The sequence below is a fragment of the Paralichthys olivaceus genome, chromosome 15 (genome assembly GCF_024713975.1).
Source record: "Paralichthys olivaceus isolate ysfri-2021 chromosome 15, ASM2471397v2, whole genome shotgun sequence".
Lineage (NCBI taxonomy): Eukaryota > Metazoa > Chordata > Actinopteri > Pleuronectiformes > Paralichthyidae > Paralichthys > Paralichthys olivaceus.
In genome coordinates this window covers 18,023,161-18,035,062 of record NC_091107.1, presented here as the reverse complement: position 1 = coordinate 18,035,062, position 11,902 = coordinate 18,023,161, and the positions used below count along the sequence as shown (strand labels likewise).

At 41.2% G+C, this 11,902-nt stretch overlaps 2 protein-coding genes across 2 annotated transcripts; both read left to right on the top strand.

Moving 5' to 3' along the window:
- The first annotated feature begins 121 nt into the window (after positions 1-121).
- Positions 122-2,739, top strand: pigw (phosphatidylinositol glycan anchor biosynthesis, class W). Its single transcript, XM_020085920.2, has 2 exons — positions 122-302; positions 1,207-2,739. Exon 2 carries the CDS (start codon positions 1,210-1,212, stop codon positions 2,692-2,694), a length of 1,485 nt encoding a protein of 494 aa, XP_019941479.2. The 5' UTR covers positions 122-302; positions 1,207-1,209; the 3' UTR covers positions 2,695-2,739.
- Positions 2,740-3,962: 1,223 nt separating this feature from the next.
- Positions 3,963-11,244, top strand: ggnbp2 (gametogenetin binding protein 2). The gene is made up of 14 exons (XM_020086139.2): positions 3,963-4,088; positions 4,904-5,030; positions 5,662-5,742; positions 5,950-6,203; positions 6,456-6,554; positions 8,358-8,471; positions 8,581-8,790; positions 8,913-9,087; positions 9,194-9,382; positions 9,492-9,627; positions 9,715-9,840; positions 9,967-10,115; positions 10,203-10,394; positions 10,484-11,244. Exons 2-14 carry the CDS (start codon positions 4,938-4,940, stop codon positions 10,688-10,690), a joined length of 2,025 nt encoding a protein of 674 aa, XP_019941698.1. The 5' UTR covers positions 3,963-4,088; positions 4,904-4,937; the 3' UTR covers positions 10,691-11,244.
- Positions 11,245-11,902: the final 658 nt, after the last annotated feature.

Below are 11,902 nucleotides of genomic sequence, written 5' to 3'. Positions count from 1 at the left end.
ACGTGTGATTACTATGCACCAAAAAATCCTGACCTCAGGGGGACATGAATCATAGATACATCCTCGTAATATATTGTAGTGTAAGTACTCATGCTATTTTTATTTATAATATTTTTGTTAGGTCCCGGTTGGGTCGGAAGTTCCCAGAATTCCGACTTGTCCTGAATACGTCATGGAACTGAACCCGGAAGTAAGAGAAGGCGCTCCCACGCAGGCTCCAGGCTGCGAGCGACTGTAAACACTGCTGTTAAACCGGCACCCTGTGAACCTGCTTTTCCAACTTATGCGTGACAGAGCTCCCAGTAAGTACTGATAACACACACACATTCGATATTTTATAAATTGCCGAACTGTCGACCGGAGATCTCACTCCAAGCCAGCTGGCTCCTCTTGTGTCTTTGAATCTGTAAATATAACATCACTGCGGTCAAGTGAGCAGACGTTCGTCTCTTCCTGATTTCAAGTGCGCCCGCATTACAGATGTAGTCCATGATACGGAGCGAGCCAATCTTTTATGCAACTGTAAAATCCCTTTATTCCATCATTTCTGACAAAGGTTGTCAAAAGTTGTCCTCAGGACCATCCTGACTGTTCACTCACTCAGTATCAAGCATATTTATTGTATCATTTTGGAGAAATTCAGCCTCAAAGTTCATTATTTTGAATTGAAAAAGGCATTATGCCCTTTATTTACTCTACTGTAAAATCTCTTTGATCCATAATTTCTGACAAAGGTTTGTACACTTGAATTCAGGCGAACTTGAAATCAGGAAAAGACAAACGTCTGCTCATTTGACCACAGTCACCCATGCACAGTTTCTGATTCAGTGGACATTTGAGTCATTGCTTATTTACTGCTAGCTCTATAGCTTTGAGCAAAGCCATACAATACTGAATATGTTTTGAAAATCGCTTCTTTTTTCAAGAACATTGGGTTCTTTAAAGAAAACGAATTGTCATATTTTTTGTTAGTATTGTTTAACGTTTCAAGAGGCCTTTCAGACTTGCACTTATGCAGGCAGTGGGGCCAGGGCGTAACTTCAGATAATCTCTCGACATTCTCTGGAGGGCCGTATGTGAGATAAGAAAGACTACTGACAGGACAGATGCACCAGATGGGCCAATCAAATCTCTGCTGATGCCACCAGCATATTCAGATTTTTGAAGTACAGTCTCTCATATTGAAAGTTATGTTATTGTTTGCAGGTCATGTCTCAGAGGGAACTGAAGGAGGGGTTTGTCAGTAATCTCAATGGGACCAGTCTGCAGGAGGTGGCTCTGGGTACATTTCTCTCACCCTTGTGTCTCATCAACAGAGGTCTGATTTTGATCCTCTACCACTTGGCCAGAAGGATCCTCCCACTGCCACTCCCACTCATCTCTCACCTGCTTCTAGACTTTTCTGTGCTTATTCTTCCCCTCATCCTGTCATGCACCATCCTCAGCAGCTTTCTTCACCTGGTCATCTTGAGCTTAATCTTTGTTTCAGCTTGTGTACTTTGCTACATCTATTGCACCAACGGTCACCATTCCACTCGGCACCCAAAGACCAACGTCAGCACCTTCCTACAGTGCCACGTTCAGTTCAACCAGGTTCCTTTTGTGACCATCTTTAGAGTGTTTGTAAATGTGAAAACAGACATCAGCATTCTCGCTGTAGACTTTAGCATCTTCCCAAGGCGCTATGCTAAAACAGAAACCTATGGGACAGGGGTTATGGACTTTGGCGTCGGAGCGTATGTCTTTGCAAATGCCCTCGTCTGTCCAGAGGCACGGAGAAAGACCATCTCAGGATCCAAGATTAATCATATCACAAAGCAGCTCCTGTCCGTCTGGCCCCTGGTTGCTCTTGGTATGGGAAGGCTGGTGAGCGTCAAAATGAGCGGCTACCACGAGCATGTGACAGAATACGGCGTCCACTGGAATTTCTTCTTCACACTTGCCATCGTGAGAGTTATGGCTTCCACAATTTTGGCAGTTTTACCAGTCAGTCAGTCGTGGGTGTTTTCCCTTCTGATCAGCGGACTTTATCAGCTCGCTCTGGAGACATCAGGGCTGAAAGCGTTCATTATCCAGAACAATGACAGAGAGAAGAACTTTCTGTACGCAAACAAGGAGGGCATATTCTCTGTGGTGGGCTATGTAGCCATCTACATGGCAGGGGTTCAAGTTGGACGTTATGTGATGCAGCCGAGATCCCAAGTTAAGGATTGGCTCAAAGCACTTTTAAACCTCTTATTTTGTAGTTTTGTGCTGTACGCTGCTTTGTACACATGTCAGACACTGGTTGAGCCAGTGTCTCGTCGCTTATCTAATTTACCCTTCTGCCTCTGGAGTGTTGCACAGTCTTTGTTCTTTATTTCCTGCCTCGGTTTCGCCGATCTGGTTTTACTGTTTTCCAAAAGCATATCAGGCTGTCACTTTGTACCCTCATCGTGGAATATACAAAAAGGTTCAGTCTCTAACAAACAGACTGGTGAAGTTGAAAGATTCTGCCTTGTTCAAGCCGTCAGCAGGAATCAGTTGCTATTTTTCTTGCTTGCAAATGTCATGACAGGACTGACCAACTCATTAGTGGACACACTTAGCTGTAGCAGTTCATTTTCAGTGTGTGTTTTGTTGATATATATGTTCATGAATTGCTCTGTAATATATTTTTTACATCACCATGGAATAACAGTGAAATTCTGGTAAAATCTGATTTGCTAAATTAAATGGTTCATGATCTGTAAAGCTGAAGACTCTGTTGTGCATTATGTGTTTATTTATACAAATGAATACATGTTTTGATAAAATCGGAAGTGATCACTTGAAACCAGTTCCCACATGATTTGCATTTGTTGATGTTTAGAAAAAAGTGGAGTAATTGCTCCCTCACCCACAAATAAGAGTTATGGCTGAAATATATGAAATAATATACAGCAGTGGGAAGGCGGAATTGTTAAGGCTAATGTATTAATGTCAAACAAACTGTATTCATTCATTTTACCCATGTTTACATGTAAAACTGAAATATGACACATTTTCTGTTTTTAAAGTTGTTTGTCAGCGGGTCAGTTGGTTAGCTCTGCATGCTCTGCCATGGGTTGTCGTAGAGATCATGGTGATGGACTTTGTAACCCAGGCCAGTTACCTATCCCTAATCATAACCCCCACGTACTATCCCAGATCCCCATTTTTCATGATTCCCACTGATGTCTATTACTGGTAACTATACAACAGCATTCAGAGTGTAAAATGAATGCTGCACTATCACTCCATATCACAACCAGTCACCATTTACTTCTCTATTTTGAACGAAAATGTCATTTTGCACATTTGTGTCCTCTCACACATTATCTTTATAACATATGCCAATTATATTATATGTTATTGTATTGTGTTTTATTATTACATATATAGGCCTCTGAAATTCACCCATATACTGTATATACACACACAAACACACCTTAATATTAGTATATTAAATGAGATCTACTGCTTTTTAGTATAATATGACGAATATATATGTATATATATAAAATTGTATGTTCATATTGCAAACCATACACTAACAACAGTCTCTTAGTCTCTCTCACTCTGTCTCTCTCTCACATACACATGTATGTGCGTGTGTTTCAAAATCATCCTGGGCTGCTCAAGTACATTTCTCTCCGAGTAATATTTCTCTCTGTGGTGAAAAGTGTATATTATGTACATATTCTATGCATCTTTATTTTTTATGCAATTGCCTTTTTCTTCTCTCGTCTGCCTCATTCTGAATCTGCTGTAGCAGCAAGTGAATTGACCTTACCGTGTTTGTAACTTATTGTATGTCTCTGTCAAGTGAGTCTAGGGAATAAATCAGACTGTGGTCTAAACAGAAAAACTCTGTCCTTGTATAAATGACTGTATATCATAGACTGTATATCAAGGCTATACTGTATATCCATACTGAGCCACAACGCGCCCCCTGGCGGCCACTTGTGTGATAACGTCAGCTCCTACGTCGGAGGGCAAAGGTCAAATCCGTCATGAAGATTCCGCCACCGCAGCAGCTCCACTCACTGTCGCACTTGTTTATTTTCCAGGGGAACTTTCAGGAGCTGGTAAGTTCGAACAGTAGCAGCTAGTATCGGGATGTGTGGATATTGTGTCACGGTGACCGCTCATGTTTTGAGCTGTAGTTAGAGGAGCTGTTGAAAGTAGCTGTCGCTAAGTGGCCGCTCACCTACTCAACTTTATATTAGCCGTATCCAAGCTTGCTAACGTTAGCTGTGCATGGTAGCCAAGCTAACTAGTAAGTTAGCCAAGTTCGCGTCAGGGCGTAGAATAACTATATGATCGCTGCAACGTATTTATTCTTTGTGAAGGTGTTACTAACTTCACTTTACAGTGGAGGCTAATCGCTTTAGGGTACAATGCTTAGAATACAGCGACCGGCTTCCTCTCTTCGTTAACCCGTGCTGCCATATGAAATGAGCTAGCATGCTAACCTAAAGTGACTAGCCATCGGTTACTATTCTATCATATCGACCCCACTAATAGATGTTAGCGTACTTCAACCAGTCTTCATAACTTTAACAGTTTTAGAACTGCAGACAGGTTTTCCACACAACATCCTCATACCTCTTCCTACACGTTAGCTTTCGTCTCCCATGTTGTTCAGCTAACTTAGCTGCTTAAATCTGGGTCAAGGCAAATCTGAAAGACGTGCGTCGGTTCTAGTGACGTTAAATTAAATGTAGTCGACCTCAACACCATCGGGACATGTTGCGACGTGTTTTAGTGCCAGGTCGTGTGAACGGCAGGCTTCACCGAGAGAAGGTGATGTTGTAGCTGCAATGACCTGCAGTCGACTAGCATTAGCTCTTAGCAGCTGTGTGCTGTTGTCTGATCTGATCGTGTTGCGTGTTCCCTACAGGCGAGCTGCACCATAACCCACACTGGAATAAGTCATGGCACGTCTGGTGGCAGTGTGCAGGGAAGGGGAAGAAGACTACCCGTTCCTCGCCAGGCAAATTCCCCTGTATATCGATGATACTCTCACGGTAAGCAAGCTCTTCCATGTGTGTGATCCCAAGGAGAATGGCTGCTAAGACCTCAAGTGGGATGTGGCAAACACAGCCATCTCCCTCTTTGGGTCAGATGTTTGTGCTCCACATCATTTCCATAACATTTGGTGTCTAGAAGCAAAGGTGCAGGTGTTGCATGAAGAAGGCCCAGCCTGTTTGAAGGACAAACATTTTATCTTTTTTTTTTACTTTGATATGCTAATAATCATACAAGTGTATCAATACATTTTAAGGTGTACTTAAGTAAGTTGAGTACATTCCTATGGATTTGTATGGATAACAAACTTTGCCAGAGGTTATTGAGCCACCATGACCTTTTTAAAATGGTGTGGTACATATTACAGTCATACACCTAATGTATCTCTCTGAGGGTATTCTCCTACTTTTGTAGATGCTTTAAGAAAAAAGTAATGACCACCTGCCAGCAACTAAAAGTCAATCATTTTTAATTGTACAAACGTTAACAACCAAGGGGAGCTTGATTGGAGTTTGATTATTGGCATGTGATACTTACTAAAACATGACCCAGTAGTAATGTGTTCTGTGATACAATATTGCCAGAGACATTGATGTTTATTAACTGTTGTGGTTCGTCTCATGTTGCCAGATGGTGATGGAATTTTCTGATTGTATCGTGGATGTTGACAGCCACGAAATAAACCATTCTCAATGGAAACAATTTTCTGAGGTGAGTTGTTTGATTTTACACATAGTGACCTCACCTTTAATGAATGAAGCACTTGATATATCCCTGCATACATGTATAAACGCACCACACTGTTGGTGTGGGTCTAAAAGCTCGAGACCAGGTCCTTGTGATAACGAGTGTGTAGTTGGTCTTCATGTGACTTCCCAGCAAAGCGGTGACATTGGTTGTTGTTTCCTTGTCTTATAGTATCACTCCAAGCTGAAGCAACAGGACTTGAATATTGCCATGATGGTGACATCCAGAGAGGTGTACAGTGCATTATCTCAGCTGGTGCCATGTGTGGGCTGCAGACGAAGTGTGGAGCGCCTCTTCTCACATCTGGTGGAATCAGGGAATCCAGCTCTGGAGCCTCTCACAGTGAAACCCACAGGCATGCTCTCTGTCACCAAGGCCTGTTTAGCAGATGTGAAGAAGCTTTACACCCTCTTCTACGTTCATGGGTAAGATATAGTGAAATGTGGTGGTATAAAAGATAAGCCAACACAAACTTTAAATCAATATGACAAAAGTTGTTATGAACACATTAGTTGGCTTTCGGCCTTAATTTTTTGTTGTTTGTCAAGTCTTTTGACACTTAGATTTGACAAGGGGCAAATTAATGAACAAAACTAACACAAAGAATGATGATGCTAATTTTATATTAACTCTTGAAAACAATATTGGGTTTGTTACTCACTTTTTTCTTTTTACAGGACAAAGTTGAATGACATGATTGATGCCATACCGAAAAGTAAAAAGAACAAGAGGTGCCAGTTACACTCCTTAGACACACACAAACCTAAGCCTTTGGGGTGAGTATTTTTTCTAGTTGTGCAAGTTTTTCCTCAGAATGTTTTGAAAGTATTGTTTTTTTAGGCTGCATTTGAGAAGTGGACTAGTCACTCTTCCCAGCAGACAGGACTGTTGTGTTTAAGTTGTCCTCTCTTAAAAGTATAGTGACAGCTCCTCCAACTAAATTCTGCTGTGAAAACTTCCTGTGATCACGTTTGTCCCAGATCAGATTCATCATTATGAGCAGTTGATTATATAAAAGAATTATGAAGCTTATTTATGTTGCTAGAACCTGAGGGAAGTAACAGCATAAACACACACACACACACACACACACACACACACACACACACACACAGTGCTGCTCTGTTCTGTGTGTGCATCTGTCTCCCTCTCTCTCAGCTGACGTCTCTAACTCACTACAGTCTGTTTGTCACCACAATAACAACATTTCATCACATAATGATCGTTTCTTTTATTGATGAGTTAAATCTTTCTTCAGAACAGCGCATTCATCAGCCGCTCGCTCTCTTTTTTTCCCCTCTCTCTCTCGGAGACACATGTATAAACTCTGAGTAAAAAAAAAAAAAACATTTTGTAAACTTAGTAAATGTATAGAGCTGGAAGAGAATGCGTTGTTTTGACGCAATGCACAGCGTGAATGATAGCGACACAGAGGAGCAGTAATTTACTGAGACAGATGTAAAAAACTGTAAAAGAATTGTACAGTCCAAACATGTAGACCCCACATTAACACTGTAATTGGACATAGTGGAGCTGTACATGGCTCCCTGGGTGTCTGCACCCATCTTGGGGCGCTGCGGCCGGGCTGTGAGCCTTCTCCTGGCTGTGGAGATATCCATGGTCAGTAGCCAGGGACTGTTTATGTTTATTTAAGTCATATCGTCATCGCGATATTAAACGTTATCGCATAACGCATGTTTTCTTAATATCGTCCAGCCCTACTGGAAGATGACATGGTATGTGTCTTTGTAGAGACTTGTGTAGAGTAGAAGGTAGGCACAAGATAAAAAGAACAGTTTAGCTCTAACTCCAGCCTGAACATTCTCAAACAACTCCAGTACCTCATCACTTTGTAGGATGTACACAAATACCATTGCTGCAGAACTTGGTGATAAAATTAATGTCTTTGTAATGACAAATGGTATTTGGCCTGTGTTTTTTAAATTGGCAATCAGTATTATGAAAATAGTTCTGCAGAGATTAATTTAATCTTCATGATTACTTTGGGTGTTTTCTGTTAAATCGGTGAAAATCTCCACCTACGCAAATGTTTAGTACCATTCTTATCTTGGGTTGTGTAAATACTGAAGATCTTTCAGTAGGTGACTGTTTGGCTGGGATTGAACAGTCAAGTTAATCTCCTTAACTGAAATGTATAGTGTAATTTAAACAAGGTCATTACACATATCTGTCATTTGTCTCACCCACTGTAATATTTGGATAATTATTTGTTGGAAATGTGCTCGGGGACATAAAGCAGTAGGTCCATGCTTTTAAGGCTGTGGATTCTGGGAAAAGAAAACCTCAGTCAGTGTGTAGTGAACATAATGAAGCATTAAACTGCTTAAGAGCCTGACATTTCCCTCATGAGTTTGGAGAAACTAAAACAAAACTAAAAGGATGAATTAGTGACCAGAAACAGGAGTCTTAATATCAAATATCCTTTGTCTATGTCACCGTATAGTCAGTGTTGTGTTACCACTTACTTCTGCGGCATCGAAGTTGGTTAAAAATCAGCAGCTTTAAGATAATTATACATTGTGATTGCATTGCTACAATAATAGGATGTTTGCTTACAGGGGGAGCTGGATGGATGTGTGGGAGCTTATGTCTCAGGAGTGCAGGGATGAGGTGGTCCTCATTGATAGTGCCTGTCTCCTAGAGACACTGGAGACATACTTGCGTAAACACAGGTAATACACGCTTGTCATAGCTTGACACAATTTTCAAAAGTCCTGAAATTAGTTGTTACAGGTTTTTTTTAAAAACTGGATTAATTGCATGTGACTTTGTTGTCAACAGGTTTTGCACTGACTGTAAGAATAAAGTGCTGAGAGCGTACAACATCCTGGTGGGGGAGTTGGACTGCAGTAAAGAGAAGGGCTACTGTGCTGCCTTGTATGAAGGACTGTGCTGTTGTCCTCATGAGCGCCACATCCATGTGTGCTGCGAAACAGATTTCATCGCTCACCTTCTTGGCCGGGCAGAGCCTGAGTTTGCAGGCGGTTATGAGTAAGTCAAGGTTTATACAGTGACAATCACCAGTGAAAATGTCTGTTTCATTTGAGACAGTTTCTGTCATACCTTATTCCTTTCAATGTATTTATTTATCGTTTTGATTTTCTTTTTTAAAGGCGTAGAGAGAGACATGCCAAGACCATTGACATTGCACAAGAGGAGGTCCTGACTTGTCTGGGTATACATCTCTATGAGCGGCTGCACAGGATCTGGCAGAAACTACGAGCTGAGGAGCAGACCTGGCAGATATTGTTCCATTTGGGAATTGATGCACTACGCAAAAGTTTTGAGGTATGCAAAATCTAAGCCAGTGTGTGTATGATATGATTTTAGATATTTGTCAGATAATGGATTATAGCTGAGTGACATTTTATGTATTATCGTGCCCCCCCCCCAGATGGCAGTGGAGAAGATGCAGGGGATCAGTCGGCTAGAGCAGTTTGTCGAGGAGCTGTCTGAGGAGGAGAGAGCCAAAGAGCTGAAGCAGGAGAAAAAGAGGCAAAAGCGAAAAAATCGACGCAAAAACAAGTGTGGTTTCGACATAAGTGAACAGGAGTCAGAGGAAAAGGACAAAACTCTGGATGAGGTAAACTCACTCATAAAGAGTCTGGGACACACTACATGTACTCTACACATACTGTACAGCTACACATTTGACCGCCTGTAATTCATTCCACTCATTTGGTGTTTTGCAGGATTCTCTTGAGTCTGTGAAAGACAGTTGCAAGGTCTGTGGTAGCCACGACGATGAGGAGGAGGAGGCCAGGTGTGAGGCGAGCATCGCTGCCAACATAAGTACTTCCTGTAGCTGCTCAGACAACACCAAACAAGGTAAAGATGCACATAGAATATTTTTTCTTGATAATGCAGTAAACTCCTAAGGACCCTGAAATTAAATGTTTTTCCACATTTCCCCAGATTTGTCCACCCACAGCAATGGTAGTGACTGCGGCTACTCCTCAAGCATGGAGGGCAGTGACATAGGATCACGAGAAGGCTCCGACGTAGCCTGCTCTGAGGGGATCTGCAACCACGACGTAGCAGGTCGGCTTGGAGTAGCTCTGAGCTGCTCAAGGACTATGAACCCATTTCAGGGAATCTTTTAAAAGATACAATGTAGTGTAGTTGAATCCACTTCCTCACAGTCTTGTTCTTGTTTACCCTCTGAAGGAGATGAGCCGACTGTCCATCACTGCGCTGAAGGCAAGGAGGAGGAGGGCATAGACAGTTGTCTGGACTGCTGGCAACACTCTGAGGAGAACACTCAATGCAAGAGTAAAAAAAAGAAAAGGAAGGGAAAGGGTTTATGCAATGATCAGGTGAGGTAACAAGCTTGAGAATTCACATGCTGTTTACAGAATATACCATGCAGCATATTTTTAATGAAAGCATACACCTTTCTACAGGGACTAAAATGTGAAGGCTGCGTGTCAGCTGGGAACACAACAGGCCACGGTTCACCATCATCGCACACTTGCCGAACCAAAGAAATCTTTTCCTCCTTATGTGGCAATACGTTTTCCAGCATTGCACTACGGCTACCATGGGCAGTACATCAAAGGAACCTCAGCCCTCACACAAGTCTTGTGGAACTTCTGGTAAGTGATGTGTTTATTATGTTTGTCACAGCTGACAGTCTGCTGTTTACTTATTTAACTTTCTCTTCTCTTGTTGTGTTTGAATTCAGGATGATTCAGAGGTGAGTTCAGATGAAGAGAACTGTCTGACACAGGACGAAATCCAGGCATTTCTAGAAAGAAACAAATCCTTCTACAACAACCGCCACCAGTACCGTCAGCTTCTGAAAGAGAAATTCACCAACTACTGCCGCGTCACTGAGCGCAGTAAGCCAGTGTGTGGAAAGTGGTTTGCCACCACCACCAGTGTCACTTAACTGCACTAATGATGTTCCCCTGGGAGAAACACGACCACTGCTGCAACATGTTTAGAAAAGATAAAATCTTGACTTATATTTGGTGTCTTGTTCGCTCATTTCTCCTTCAAAGTAAATGTAATTCTTACTTTCTGTTGGTCACCTCTCTCTTTTGCACTCGTAAACCAACACACTTCGCTGTCTCATTTCTCGCCCACTCTCATCTGTAATTGTTCACTTTGACCAAGCCTAGCTACGTGTTGTTGGTCTCCTGTAGGGTTGTTGGTTAAGAGCTCAGTGGAATCTGTAATCATGCTTTGCAAGCTGTGAAATTGGGGATACTTTTTTTTTGGAGTCTTGTGGGGTTTTTTCTTTTACTTTTTTGTTTTCTATCATTTGTCTTTGGTGACACTTCAGTGTAGTGGTAGAGGTTGTACCATTTAATGTGTACAGAAATTCTAAATTTAAAGATTTTACAGAGAATAAACATCCATTTGTAATAAGGAATTGGGTGTGATGTTAAGAGCGCAATGTGAGAAATTTACTAAATAAAGAATATTTATTAGTATGCATTATACATTTGTTCATTGTTTACTTGACCTCATGAGTCCTCAACTCTATTTTGATCTGAGATTGTTAGTGTTCATCTTTTTCTGTGAGTCCTGGCCTTTAACATTTTAACACTGCACACAGGACCAGCTTATCAGACAGGTTGTAAGCCAGGTTTTAAGTTAAGGACATTATTTAGTTAATATCCCGATTGAAATTCTCACAATCAGGGAACTGGACATCCGGAGGAATATTCCAATGTCAGCTTATCTGAAACAATACAAGTTAAACAGATGATACTCTATTTTGCATATTCAGTATGAATTAAAGCAAATAGTATGTAGCTTATCATCCTCTGCTAATACTTCAAGGCTTTCCTGCTAAACTAATAATACATTATTTAATTATATAATATTTACCCATGAGTATCTATTTCCCCCATTTCAATTTTGATGTAAAATGTATAGTTCACTGAAAGTGTAAGTCAACCAAATTCATGAATTCATTCTTCACATAACCTGGAGTTGGGTTGAGTGAGTTCATGGAGATTTCACTGCCTTCCCTTTTTATAGGAAATTACAATATTCTCAGTTGAGATGCAGCCAGAGCAGTATTAAATATATTCTCTACATTCATAAATTCTCTGATACAGCTGTGCCTTTACTAAATTGTCTTAAAGACTTA

What these genes read in the sequence shown, in the direction of transcription:
- pigw (XM_020085920.2), top strand. Translation starts at nt 1,210, where the DNA reads ATGTCTCAGAGGGAACTGAAGGAGGGGTTTGTCAGTAATCTCAATGGG.
- ggnbp2 (XM_020086139.2), top strand. Translation starts at nt 4,938, where the DNA reads ATGGCACGTCTGGTGGCAGTGTGCAGGGAAGGGGAAGAAGACTACCCG. An exon ending in ACATACTTGCGTAAACACAG is followed by an intron (nt 8,472 to 8,580) that starts GTAATACACGCT and finishes TGTTGTCAACAG; the next exon opens with GTTTTGCACTGACTGTAAGA. An exon ending in CAAGTCTTGTGGAACTTCTG is followed by an intron (nt 10,395 to 10,483) that starts GTAAGTGATGTG and finishes GTTTGAATTCAG; the next exon opens with GATGATTCAGAGGTGAGTTC.